The 15,032-nt window shown below is 41.0% G+C and overlaps 1 protein-coding gene across 4 annotated transcripts in view; it reads right to left on the bottom strand.

The window, feature by feature from the left end:
• OXSR1 (oxidative stress responsive kinase 1) overlaps nt 1-15,032 on the bottom strand; it is a 122,805-nt gene that overhangs the window by 24,007 nt on the left and 83,766 nt on the right. For all 4 annotated transcript variants that reach the window (XM_034759917.1, XM_034759919.1, XM_034759918.1 and 1 more), the window contains 3 exons: nt 9,594-9,703; nt 6,474-6,575; nt 3,025-3,158 (listed from right to left, as the gene is read on the bottom strand). In XM_034759917.1, coding sequence (XP_034615808.1) covers nt 3,025-3,158; nt 6,474-6,575; nt 9,594-9,703 — 346 coding nt within the window. The remainder of the gene's footprint in view (nt 1-3,024; nt 3,159-6,473; nt 6,576-9,593; nt 9,704-15,032) is intronic.

Here is a 15,032-nt window from a genome sequence, read left to right as displayed (position 1 = left end):
TCACGCCTCTGCTTTAAGGTAGATGGTTACTAAATACTAATTCTGCATTAGGTTCAGGGCTGGTTCCAGGCACCAGGCACCCAAGCACATGCTTGGGGCGGCACCTGGTAAGGGGCGGTGGGGGAGCGCAGCGCGGCATTCCGGGGGCGGGGGGCGGGGACGCTCTGGCCCGGCACTCGGCGGGGGGGGGGTCCGGCGGCGCGCGGGGGGGGCCGGGGGAGCGGGGCGCGGGGGGGGGGGTTTCCGGCGGCGCTCGGCGGGGGGGCGGCGCTTTTTTTTGCTGCTTGGGGCAGCAAAAAAGCTAGAGCCGGCCCTGATTAGGTTAGTTATCTTTTCCAAGTGACATATATAGACATTACACATTTAGGAGGTGCACAGATATACCTCTGGTTATCTGCTGGCACCATTTGGCTGAAACTGGTTTGTGAGCTCTTCTAGGCCTTGGCTACACTGGCGCTGTACAGCGCTGCAACTTGCTGCGCTCAGGGGTGTGAAAGTACATACAACGCTGCGAGAGAGCTCTCGGCAGCGCTGTGAATTCCCAAGTGTAGCCAAGGCCCTAGATTGTTACTGCCTTTGTTTTACTCATCTGTACATTTTCTAGCACAACGGGACCCTGACTGGGGCTTCACGCCCGTATCATAGAATAAAGAAAGAAATAGTAATAAATTGAGAATTGCAAGTCCATTTGCTTCCCCCTCCCTCCCCCCATCACACCCTTAACACTGAACAGACAGACAATCATCTACTTGTAGGGAGAGGATGATTTTAAACTGCTGTATCAGGATATTTTAAAAGGATTTGCATGGATGAGAGAAAGTGTTATGGGAAATCTGCCAATATTTTATGTAGCTGCCCTTAATAAATAGTCCTTATAACCAAATGAGTCAAGACTGCACTAAGAGCCTTCTTATATTTGCAAATTTAAAAACAATGTACAGACGCTCCCCAGGTTACGCAAGACCTGACTTACGCAAAGTTGCACTTACGGAAAAAGTTGCATAAACCAGAAATAGGATTTTCGAGTTGCAGAAATGTGTGTGTAACGTACAGGTATATGTTTCCGACTTATGCAAAACTCAAGTGATGCGAGGCTTTCCGGAATGGAAGCGTAAGTCGGGGGGCATCTGTATATTTTAAAAAGCTCCACAGGTAAATACATAGTTCACAACCTATCATTTCTGATGTGCAAAAAACACAGTGCAGCTTGAATCAGAAGTGAGACAAAAATCACAATTAACTCTCTGGGAGTACAACACTGAGCAGTGAGCTAGTCAGTACTGGTTAATCAGAATGAAAATGGTGGGTCTTGCCAGTCACACACGGTATTAAACATTTATCCATATTTTTAAAAAATGACAACGGCCAGGAGAACTTATTGTCAGACAGCAGGTCCTCTGCAATCTTCTTGGCTCAAAGATTGGAGGGCTAACTAGGACAACTTTTATTTAGGGGGGGGGGGGGGAATGCTTATAAATGTATGTATGATATAATTGGAATACGGTTTTGCTACATATGCCATGTAACATATCTATGTAAAGGTTATGATCTACTGATTAGGTTCATCCGAGTTGTATGTAGGCACCATTTGTGTGTTCAAAGTTCTGTATACTTGCTTGATTTCTAAGTAAGCTTTGTGAGGCATTTGGTCAGCTTCTTTAGGAAGGAATTCACAAGGTTAAGTACCCGACCAGGAACCATTTGGGGAACAATGCATCCTGGAATGCTCCAATCCACATAAGAAGTCTTCCTGGAGACATACAAGATACCACGTGGACAATGGCTTCTGCCTGTAAAGACTGATTTCAGAGTAGCAGCCATGTTAGTCTGTATCCGCAAAAAGAACAGGAGAACTTGTGGCACCTTAGAGACTAACAAATTTATTAGAGCATAAGCTTTCGTGGACTACAGCCCACTTCTTCGGATGCACTCTATATGCATCCGAAGAAGTGGGCTGTAATCCACGAAAGCTTATGCTCTAATAAATTTGTTGGTCTCTAAGGTGCCACAAGTTCTCCTGTTCTTTTTGTAAAGACTGAGTCATGCATGGACATGTGACTTGCCCAGGTGACTCCAGAACTCCATCTTGGAGCTGGACTTCGCATAAAAGTGAGGAGGGGGGGTCTCCACCCACAAGAGAGTCTATTTGAACCCATGGGAGACCCCTCCATTTGGTCTTCAGCTGGCTAAAGAAGGAGCCTCTCCACCCCCTCAGAATACTGGAAGAAAACTGGAACAAAGGACAGTAACTACAGGGGGTGTGAGTGATTGCTGGACCCAGGCTAAAAGGAGATTAGCCTGTAAAAGGGAGCATTCTGGAACTGGTGAGGATCTTATCTGTATTTAGTTTGATTAGACATAGATTTGTGCATTTTACTTTATTTTGCTTGGTGACTTATTTTGTTCTGTCTAAAAGAACAGGAGTACTTGTGGCACCTTACTGCCCACTTCGCCCACGAAAGCTTATGCTCTAATAAATTTGTTAGTCTCTAAGGTGCCACAAGTACTCCTGTTCTTTTTGCGGATACAGACTAACACGGCTGCTACTCTGAAACCTTTGTTCTGTCTGTTACTACTTGGATCCACTTAAATCCTACTTTCTGTATTTAATAAAATCACTTTCTACTTAGTAATTAACTCAGAGTATGTATTAATACCTGGGGGAGCAAACAACTGTGCATCTCTATCAGTGTTATAGAGGGCGAACAATTTATGAGTTTACCCTGTATAAGCTTTATACAGGGTAAAACGGATTTATTTGGGTTTAGACCCCATTGGGAGTTGGGCATCTGAGTGCTAAAGACCAACACACTTCTGTGGGCTGTTTTCAGGTAAACCTGCAGCTTTGGGGTAAGTAATTCAGTCCCTGGGTCTGTGTTGGAGCAGATGGGAGTGTCTGGCTCAGCAAGACAGGGTGCTGGAGTCCTGAGCTGGCAGGTAAAACAGGAATAGAAGTAGTCTTGGTACATTAGATGGCAGCTCCCAAGGGGGTGTCTGTGATCCAACCCGTCACAGTCGTTTTACCTTTTTTCAGGGTCTTTCTGTAGGCATGATGAAATCATCTTCCTAAATGATTTCCCATACTTCTTCAGCATTTCTTTATCTTGCACACCAGTCTCTAAAGAAGGTGGATCATTCTGTAGTGTCAGCATTAAAACCTGAAAGAATTAAATTCAATGGAAACATCTAGAAAGACCAAAAATTCTTAGAAGTGCGGTCTAGGGAACCCCACACATACAGCAGCCTGATGCATTCTGGAGATGCACATCTTTAACATGTTAGGAGTTGAGATACAGGCTTCAAATTGTAAGTAAGATCAGAGCAAGTTCTTAGGTCAGTCATGCCAGCATGATGCAGCCCCAAAGGGAAGAAAAGGAGCACAGAATTTCTGCCAAACCTGCTCATTCTATAGGCACTAGTCATATGAGACCTTAGATTCAAATGCTCAGTTCAGATTTCCTGCAGGTATCTTACTGTGAGAGAGAGGGAGTTAGAAATAAACATGGCTAATTATGAATGTAAAAACAAAGGACAATTCTCTCTCTCTCACACACACACACACACACACACACACACACACACACACACACACACACACACACACACACACACACACACACCCACCCACCCCCCAGGTGGATGATTTCTTCTATTCCACTCAACAAAACAAAAACATTCTGAAGAAAAAAGAAGAGAAAATTATTCTTGCCTCTGTCTTACTCTGTCACCTAGATACAGGTTTCACCAATTTTAGAAGAGGAACCAGCCTGCAGCATATTTAAAGGTTTCCACTGTTCTAAAAATGCAGTGGTCCATCAATTCATGCAGAATTATACAATCAAATGTAAATGGCGGTTAATATTCCCAAGTCACAAATATGAAAACAACATAATTACAACTTAAGTGACCTTTATATTCCAGGATCTGAACTTGTGGAGTTTGACCATAGTAATCGTAGAACTGAGTGCAGGCCACAAAACCTACTGTAAAATGTTTTTTAAAATTCCATCATCACATAAGAAAGTATTATTGAAAACGACATCTGCTAAATCAGTGAATATTTGACTATTGCTTTGCAGACCAGGGGCATTGTTAACATGAACACTGCATTTGAAACCAACTCGGTTGTTAAAGGCCTTGTCTGCAAAGGACAGTTGCACCAGTTTAACTTATTTTAGTTAAACTCGTGCAAACTCCTGGCTAGACTCTTATTTCAGTTTAAGACACGCTTATTTCAGGTTAGCGTCAGGCAATAAGAAATGTGCTTAAATTAAACCAAAATTTGATACTCAAACTGTAATTAGAGGCCACAAAAGGCTTTGCACATGTTTAACTGAACACGTTTAAAAACCTATTTAAATTAAACTGGTGCAATTTCTGTGCATAGACAAGGCATAAGGCGGGTCACTTTCAGACTATTTGTCAAACCCATTAAATGTTTCAGTTTTGAATAAAATAATTGTTTTCCAGAAAACATGTTTGTTCCATTGATGCTAGCTGGTGAAAACTTGCCTTTAATTCCTTAGTGATAATCAGGGTAAGTGGTTGCAATTTTTTGCAAGAATTTGAATAATATGCAACAGCAACACAATTCGAAAACCTATTTAAAAATCTGGAGTACACGAAACAAGTATTTGAAGAGAAAGGATAAGTCTTCTGCACAGCAAATATCTGACAAAACAATTACCATATTAGTCTGGAACATGTCTGCATAGCAGTGGTCTCCAGGTCTCTTAACCCATAATGCTGTGTTGCAAGCGACAGCTAGTACAGTCACAACACAGCAGACCAGTGATGACGGAACTTTTTTTTTTTTTTTTTTCCAGTCCATGTGCTCAGTTAACTCGTTTACTAGAAACAGGTATGTCTGAATATAAGGGCATCTGAACACGTAGAAACAGGTCCTTATTTTCTGAATGCTGAAGTCTTAAAATCCATTGCATCCTATCCAACCAACTGCACCACTATAACAGGAATTGGTTTTCCTTTTTTTAAAATAAAGGTTTTAATACTTAAATTTAAGCAAGGGGTAGAATGATTTGATGTCTATTATAACAGGAGTTGAAGTATTTTTTTGTGCGGTTTAAGTAAGGTTTGTTTTATTCTTTTAACGGTAAAAATTGTGTCTGAATTCCGTTGATAGACAGATAGATGCTACGAGTCAGTCACGGAGGTCACAGATTCTGTGATTTTACGAGACCTCTGTAACTTCCTCAAAATTGCAGTAATTCAGCCCCAGGCAGCGGGGCTCAGACTTCAGAGCAAGCCCAAGCCCAGTTGCACAGGTCTGAAGCCCGAGGCCAACCCCTACTGCCCGTAACTTATCTTTATGGGGCCTCCTGTGGAGTAGGGCCCCAGCCAACTGCCCTGTTCGCTACCCCCTAACACTGGTCCTTTGTACATTTACACAATTTTATCTGTGACTTTTAATAAAAATACACATGCCAAAATGTTAGCCGTGTGTGGGTGTGTATGTGTATGTGTGTGTGTGTGTGTATATATATATATATATATGTATATATATATATATATAAATAAATATCCCTTTTTTTTTTTTTTTTTTATAAAGTAGCAGCATGGGGGAATCTGTCTCTCTTGCGGGATCTAAGGTTTTTGCGGGTGGGGGCAGGATAAAAATGGTATTCAAAAAATATCCTGCACAGGGCTCTAGTTTAGAGCAACAACCCTCCCCAGGCTTAAGTGATGTGCCTTTAAAATGGAAACATCTGAACTAAGCCAACAAAAATACCATATTACACACAAATCCCAGCTCTGTTCCCATAGTTATAACTCCCCCAAATAGATAGACAGTTAGAGCTGACAAAAACATATGGTGAAACGTATTACCTCTCTGACAGAATGAACCCAATTACCTTTCGGGAATACCCAAGGCTAAGACCCTCAATTCATTTTACACAGGCTACTCAACAGCCACCAGATAGCAACATTCAGTCTCCAGCTGGGCTAACATTCACACCAGGAGAAGAATGTAGAGCCTCTTACCTCTATTACTACTAATCCAATGAAGTATCCAAGCCCCCAGTTAAAAACTCACCTGGGACAACTGGTGCCAGATTTTATGAGTAGGTGGATAGAAGGAACACTGAGGTAGGAGAGGACTAATTATCTCCTTACCCAGGGGTCACTGGGTGCCCTATTAGATGCCTTTGAACCATTGGTTTTTCTACAACTCTAAGACTGCTATGCTGTTTTTAAAGGATCCAGGTGAGATGTCTAGTACTACTCATGAGTATCTGTGCAGGGAAGGGTATATATTTGAACACTACTATTCTCTATTTTAAGCACATAAACACAAAAAAGGAATGTAACTTTTAAAAGGACTGTGAATCTGGTGGTACAAATACAAAACAACAAGAGGAAAATTGGACTGACCACATTCTTTCAAATAACCTCAGGAAATACTGTTTAATACTGTTTTTTGTCACCACAAGTATTTGAAGATTACCGCTCACCTTCATCGGTGGGTATTTGTGATAAGGAGCTGCCCCTGTAGCCAGCTCTATAGCAGTGATTCCAAAACTCCAGATGTCTGCCTTGAAGTCATAACCTCTGACCTGAAAAGTGACAAGATATTACTCTACATACTTTTCATTATCCCAACTACACCTCTGCCTACAGGCTCTGAATGGAGCTTGTCAAATGTTTGCATCATTTCTTTACCCTCAAGGACTCTGAAAGGCACATATCTCCCATTAACCTTCACTGGCATTGCAATTATACCCAGGAAAGAACAAGCCTTTCTTTACCTTTCAGTTCCTTCCTGGCTGCAAATCAGAAAACCTTAGGTAGAACAGTCATACCTGAGGAAGAGCAGATTTATGGCTTGTAAAAGAGTTTTCATATGCCACACTACAAGTACTAGGCATTGGATTCAACCAGGCTTTGGCTTCCATACTAATATGGAAAATCGGACTGCTTGGGTATGATTGAAATAGTCATAGTTGGGGGATCAGTAGGCACAGCCCCACATGCAGTCATATGTCTAACCGGCTACTTTGTTAAACTAACTGCAATCACGTCCAGTCCTGAAACAGGTTAGCAATCTACTCTTTGCACTGGGAAGTCCATGCCAGCCTGGAGTTGAGCCAGGCCACTGAAATTCCTCATTCCTGCTTATAGAAGCCATTGCTGATATTTAATATTTTGCTTTCCATTAGATTGTCTTTTGGTTTAATGGGTATTAGTAGTTTCCACATTAGTGAACAAATCTGCCCATCTAAAGCCATATAACAACACTTTAACCTCCACTATGCAAAGAAAAAAAGTATTTCATATGCCAATAAGCCTTTTTCCTCATTAACATTACCTAGTGTTTTGGCATCTGAAATGGAAAGTTTACTTTATCCACTGCAGGGAAGAGACACTGTGTACTAACTTTAATGAGAACTACAAACCACAAGTGTTTTGCCAAAATGAAATTGTTCGCATTTCCTGCTCTCTAGACAAATGGGAGAAGACTGCAATAGTTGAATAAATGCAAATTTAATAGCAGTATTGCACTAGATAAGTTAACAATTAGTTTAGGAGAAGATACTAATTCTGATGAAGCCAAAAGTTTTGCACAAACTACCTTTAAGGAACAAGACTATTGCTGCATTTTGAAGAACACTTTCAAATTTCAATTTATGGTTCATCTTGTTCTATATTCGTATGGTTAAGTTAAATTTGATAAGTTTACTATACTTCATGTACCTCGTACTAGTTCCTTAAGTTCTACGAGGGGAGGGGTGTGGGTGTGTGTGGGTCGAAGAGATTGATCGATCTCTGGACACTCCATATCTAGCCTGCCTGGCACACTCCAGTTTGATGGGATTTAGGTGATAGTAAGGAGAGATTGCTACCAGCAGTTTCTATGTAAACTTGGCTTTCTATGATTACATTAGTAGAGAGAAAAAATCTCTGTAAACTTTAATAAAATTACGTTGCATCACACTGTATGTGGCTCAATAATGCTGGAGAATAAATTGAAACTATAATCAAAGAGACAAAAACAGCAGTGAAGTACAGTGTTAGTCTTATAGTAGGTGCACAAATAAATCAATTTTTTTCAATAAATGTTAACCACCTAATTTATAGCTTCTGATTACAGTACAAAATCCTGCTTGTAGACTGAAGTCAGTGGGGAAGTTTTCAAATTCCCATAAATTAGTTTAACATAGCTAATGGCTACCCAAAGGGAAAACAGCTCTTCACCTGAATTTTGATCCAGAATATACCAATAGCCTTCATTTGTTTATACTTTATGGATTTAGATCAATGAAATGTACCTCTTCAATTTGTGCCATAAGTTGTTTTCCAGTCAAAATGTGCATAGCATTTAGAGGGATAATGGTGGGATAGGGAAGTTTATCCCAAAATTAAGAAATGGAGTTGGGTCAAAAATTCTTTGATATCTACCTTTTCTATTTATCTATAACTCAAGATATAATTGACTCAGAGCGACACCTGCTGGAAGGGAATGGGATGGTTTAAACAGCCTTTCAAAATAATTTCTTGTAATAATTTCACACTCACAGTCCTTACGAACTCCTATAGTCCCCAGAATATCTGTGTCAACAGAAAATACTAGATATATTTATAATTAAGTCTTTTCATTTTAGTTACATTTTCTTCCTGGTTAAAGATCTTTATAACCACTTTATCAACCCCTTTCTTTTATCAGTTGGTTTTTCACTGATCTAACCCCCTCTCCTCCTTAAATCACAGACATTCTGGACACAATTAGCCTGGAGAAGTCCAATAAGGCCCAGGCGACATCATAGAACAGGAAGGGACTTCGAGAGATCATCTAGTCCAGTCCCCTGCACTCATGGAAGTTCTAAGTATTATCTAGACCATCACTGACGGGTGTTTATCTGCCCTGCTGCTCTGTCCCTCGTGCTTTCAGTTACATGAGACAACAGCAGACATCACTTCCATTCCCAGCTGATCAGCAGTTCAAGGAAGGAGAGAGAAGCCAACATCCTAGAGGCAGCCATTCCTTTTCAAGGGATACAAATGCTAATTAGGACTTCAGTAGGGGTGGAAAATTCAGCAGGGTAATGAGTCGTCCCCTGGATCCCATCTCCCACCCCCCAGTTTTCCTCCACACCAGTTATTGACATTTACATTTGTTTTGCCTTGCTGGGAGTAGTCTGCAATGCATGTTTAAAAAGCAAATATTCTTTTATCCCTCCCATCATCCCCAATATCCTCCACTTTAATGGAGCAAGTAGCTCCACTGAAACAAGCAGCAACCATTGTCCGAGTTTAAAAAACAATCCTGTATCTTGCATAGCGTTTTATCAGAGGCTAGCTGGGATGACAAAGGGTGCTAGAGAAAAATCTAACAGATAGAAGAAGGGCCTGAAATTGTGAGTGCTCAAATCGGTCTGAAATTTTAGAGAAAGCAGCCTGTACTATACTGAGCAGTATGAGTACTAAGCTGTCCTCTGGGACCCTGAGAAAGCCACAGTGGGTGGCATGAGGACCGAGCCACCACAGTGACCAAAGCTTTCATAAACAAACATCAATGACTTAGAAAATTGTACATGGCAAGTGAGCTAACAAGACACTACCAATTAAACAGTTACCTGTTCCATGACTTCTGGTGCCATCCAGCAAGGGGTGCCCACAAAGGTTTTTCTCACTTTATTTCTGGTAATATCACCACCAGTCGCTAAAAATGCACTAACACCGAAGTCTGAAATAGCAAAAAAATGCCTACAGTGAAGAAAATATCCTGAACATGAAAAAAAAACCCCACAAGAAATCTCAGCTATGCAGATGATGGTCATTTTTCACATGGGGAAGTTTCTGAAGGACTAAGAATGATCGACTAAGGCAAATTAGTCCTTTGACAATGTTCATAACCATGGATACTATTCAATTACATTCAAGAGGTGTGAAGTGCAGTTCACACAGAGAGGACAGTATTCTAATTTTTAACAATGGTCTTTGGGCCAGGGAATGAATGAAGGACTACATACACCCTCAATGCACAGATGATCTCCCACTGGTGTCAATGGGAAGTTCGCACAGAGACCAAGGAGAAAATGGTTATGTAGTAACAAACAATAAGAGTTCAGTTAAGTGAGTTATTGTCTCCTTTAGCAACATCCTGGACTTTTATGATCAAAGGCTACTGCCTTTCCTCTTCCTTCCCCGCCTCCCCCCCCCCACCCAAAAAAACTCTTTTTTTAGTTTCTCTTTTCTCCCAGTATCTGCATCAGTCTTCTCTTCTCTCTGCAGTAACTCCCCAGCCATCCGATGATAGCCCACGAAAGCTTATGCTCAAATAAATCTGTTAGTCTCTAAGGTGCCACAAGTACTCCTGTTCTTTTCCCCACCCACAGAGGTTTTACTCACCTCCTGCCCTATCCCATCAGCTAAAATGATTAGCAATAAATAATCTGAAAGCCTAACTCACTGACGGATGTCACTCACTTTAGTCCCAAAGTCACCGGCATTCTAACATGAAGAGTGTGTCCCATCACTTTTATTTCTGATATAAATAGTTTACCAATAATAAACAGTTGAAGCTGAGATTATGGAAAGTTGTTTATACTCAAGGGATGAATCCCACAGCATTTTAGGCTTCCGGAAATAATCTGCATCCCTCATTTAGGTCTGTCCCACATTTGAGCCTTGGACAAGTTAAGAGATACCACTCAAAGCCTTCATTTCATTCTGTTTGCAGCCTCGGGAAGCCAACACTGCACTGATTAGTGCTCTGCTCATTAGGAAGACTCTGCACCAGAATGAGGGCAGGAGAGTTAAGTGTTTAAATAAAGGATTAGAACTGGTAAAACGGGAAAAGTGTCATGTGGACCACAACTGTTTCATGCAGGTGGGATGCGTAACACCTTTGTTTTCGATACTATGCTACCAAGCGAAGTATATTCTGTCAATGACCCATGACTAGATCACACAACACTTTAATTGGGTAACTGAAGTTAACAAGCTATTGCCAATCAATGACAAAGTGGTAATGTTACTGAAATCAAGAAGTGTAACTGTCTCCCACTGAAATAGGAGGCTATGCAGAGGCAATTTGGGACTGGATGTTGATATCTCTATTGTATCAGTATTTTAAATAAGTCCTCCCCCCGCCACCACAGTCCAACCTGAACTAGAATTCCTTTGTCAAGCTGAAACACGAGGAATGTTTATTCAAGAGGCACCTCACCGTACTAATTTTAGTTCTAGTTATTAATTAAATCATGCTTTTAAAGGACGTTTTTGCTGGACTTGCAATCACAATGCTGACATTTTGTGCAACAGATACAGGTGCAGTACCGTGAGTTTGTGAACAGTGACGGTGCCAGTGCCATGCAGGAACGAAGTGTGATACAAGCTCTCTGCTCAGAATGAGAGGAGCACTATATAAACAAATATGGCAACATGACAGTAACAGGTCCAAGAGGGAGCCAGGGAGAATTTTTTCACGGGAGGCTCTAGATGTACGGGCAGAGTAGAGGAAGAGAAAATAACCACACGAGATGGGAAAGAAATCCTGGCAAGACTGTCCTGATTTGTGCCTCATGTCTATGGAAAAACCAAATCAAAAAGTTAACAAAAAATTCAACTGATGGTAAGTCCTCACCCCTGCTCTCTTCCATTTATTCCGCAGTGCCCCAAAATGCCAATTTGCTACACAGACTGCAGTACTGGATTGCTGAAGGGGACGGGTCTTGCTGAAGAATTTTGGCTGATGGCTCCGGATGTAACCTCTCTAGCTGGGAGCTGGTAGTCCCAGATACAATCTATTCTATTTTTATAATCTTTTTTATATAGGCAAATTTATACATACAGAGACAGACTTCCTTCAAGCCCTATATACACTTTGGATATCTGGTACCACACCTGCATAAAGCTCCCTTTAGCCCAAAGGCTCCCAAATTATTTGACAAACTGGTATACAAATGATGGGCCTGATTCTTGAAGCTCTGACTATGCAAGATTCCAAGTAACTTCAGTGTGAGTGTGTGTAGGGGTTGGAGGATCAGAACCTAAACACAGGAATTATTTCACCCACCAGTGTAGGGCAATCAATCATTTCGGACCTGAACAAACAGCACACGGTAGCAACAAATGACAGTTTAATAGAGGAAATGAAAGAGACCATACCCAATTGTAACTACGGGAAGATTTTTTTTCCAGGAAAAACACTGGCCATTTATATGATCTCACGCTTCAGGCCCTAAAATCACCACTGCGTATTGAGGATTCTGCTTCTATTTATAGCTATTTTATAATTATCAATCATTTCTTGCACTGTCCTCTGAAGGATCTGGTACTGAATAAAGGTCTAGATGGACCATTACCTTGAACCTGTACAGCAGTCCCTGTGTTTCTACAGAATCACCAAAGGTGCAGTGTCAAAGTTTTCCTTTGAGGCCTCCTATCCAAGTATTGACTAGTTTCATTCCTGCTTAACTTGTAAGCTCTAATGAGGTTCCAAAACAAGATTTGCTAAAATTAGGTGTATTTAGCTGAAGCCTCAGAATTTGTTTGGATAGAAATCATCCTAGTCTCAATTTGTGGTATTACCAAAAGTCAGTGACATTTGTCCCTCATGACATGTATTTTTATGAAACCTCTATTGTTTCTAAAAATAAGAGTAATTTAAACTCTAGCAAGAGATTGCAATTGAGGTAAATTTTTGAAGAACCACAGGCATGTATTTTAAATAATGCAGTATTATCTTACTTCAATGCAGGGTAAAGGAAATGTCATTTCAGGTAAAAATGTTCCAGCATCAAAAATAAAAGTCTTTTAAACAACACACACCACATTTCAGAAAAATGTACGAATTTTATAAATTCTATCTTGGAATTCTGGCACTAAATCCCTTGAGCTCTGCATTTGTCTTGAAGTCACCAGAAAGCCTTGGTGGAATTAAATTGTATTCCAATACATGGCTGATTTAGTCAATGGTTTTCCAATCAATTTACTGATTTCCAATTTGCTCAAACAGCCCACTGTAACAGTGTGCACTATTGCTTTAAAAAAATAGAGTGGCTGTTATCTCAAGAAATATTTGTAAAAAGCTAAATAAAAAGCTGCCCACAAGTTTAAACTTTATTCTTACTGCTGAGGTGGAAATAGAGTAGCAGCAGTATCTTTACGTCTGTGTTGGTTCGGATGAAGTGGGTTTTAGCCCACGAAAGCTTATGCCCAAATAAATTTGTTAGTCTCTAAGGCGCCACAAGTACTCCTCGTTCTTTTTGCTGATACAGACTAACACGCTACCACTCTGAAGCTTACACGGAGCTCTTTTCAGGTCTGGAAAACAGATGCAGTATGTCACTGCTAAAAACAAGGTGGAAGAGATTGTTTGGCATAAGTAGTTAACACGTATTTCAAGGAACCATTCAAGGTGAAGTGACTAGTCAGAGAGAGGAAGGGGGAGAGCAGGGGAGAGTAGTTGGAAGAGGTTGTTAGTGGATTACAGATTGTTGCAATAAGCTATAAATCCAGTGTCTCTATTCAGTCCATGATTGTGTGTCTAGCAAAGTTATGAATTTAAGCTCCCACACTTATCTATTAGAAATGTTGTGGAGGTTTCCTTTGAAGATGAGGACTGAGCATACAGATACAGAGTGACCACTTTGTGAAAAGTGTTCACCCACAGGTGATATTGTGTTCTTGTCTTATCTTTTTCCTGTGTGAGTTCATTCAAGAGCATAGTGATTGTCTGGTTATTGGGGCATTTAGTGCACTGGATGTGATACACCACATACCGTGATGGGGGCGGGGAGGGAGCGTCACCCAGCTCCATTCCCACGCCTGGGGCCCTGGCTGCTGGCCCCGCTCCCAGCTGTGGCCTCAGCCCCCTTATCCCTGTCTGCATTCCCTCCCCGCCCCCCGAGCCACGGCCCCATTCCCAGCCCCGGGGGGGGCAGGGGTAAGGCGGAGGACACGAGGTAAAAAGTTCGCGGACTACTGCCTTACAGCAATTTCATCTAGACCACATCTCCCTAGCTTGCTTATGAGAATATCATGCAAGATGGTGTCAAAAGTCTTACTAAAATCTAGATACATCATGACTACTGCTCCCCATCCTCTATCCACTAGGCAAGAACCTCTGGGGAAAAAAAAAAAAAAAGGAAAATATGTGGATTTGACATAATACGTTCTTGGCAAATCCATGCTATTTCTTATAATGCTATTATCCTATAACTGCTTACAGACTGATTGTTTAATAATTTGTTCCAATATCTTTCTAGCTATTGAAGTTAGGCTGACTAGTCTATAAGTCACCAACTCCTCTTTCCCCTATTTTTAAAGATAAGTACTACTTTTCCCTTTCTTGCATCCTCTGGGACCTCACCCATCCTCCATAAATTCTCAAAGATAATCACTAATGCTTCCATGATTGCTTCAGCTCATTCCTTAAGTTCCCTAGGGTGAACTTCATCAGGCTCTGCCAACTTGAAAACTAATTTATCAAAACATTCTTTAACCTGTTCTTTCCCCATTTGGGCTTGCGTTCCATCCTCCTTGCTGTTAATATTAATTGTGTTAAGCAACAGCAATACAATAGGAGCAAGAGAAATACAAAGGAAAGTGTAGGTCCACTACTTAGTAGGACAGGAGATCTTGCTCCTATTGTATTTATAAAGCCACCCCTCCATGCTTTTTATGTTCCTTGCGAGGTGCAACTTACTTTGTGCCTTAGCTTTTCTCATTTTGTCCCCATATGCTTGCCCTACTTTGTATTCATCCTTAGCAATTTTTCCACTTTTGGATTGATTCCTCTTTTTATTTTCAGGTCATTAAAGAGCTCCTAATGGAACCATATTGGCCTCTTACTATTCTTCCTATCTTTCCTTTGCATCAGGATTCTGTGCTGTTGAGCCTTTAATATTGTCTCTGAAAAACTACCAGCACTCTTCTACTCCTTTTTCCTTTAAATTTCCTTGGGACCTCACCTAGAAGTTCTTGAAGACTGTTAAGGCTGCTTTGTGGAAGTCCATTATCCTTATTCTGATGCTCTCAATCCTTCCCTTCCTTAGAAAAATTAAATC

The sequence above is a fragment of the Trachemys scripta genome, chromosome 2 (assembly GCF_013100865.1).
Source record: "Trachemys scripta elegans isolate TJP31775 chromosome 2, CAS_Tse_1.0, whole genome shotgun sequence".
NCBI classification, from domain to species: Eukaryota; Metazoa; Chordata; order Testudines; family Emydidae; genus Trachemys; species Trachemys scripta.
This window is presented reverse-complemented; position numbering and strand designations above follow the sequence as displayed.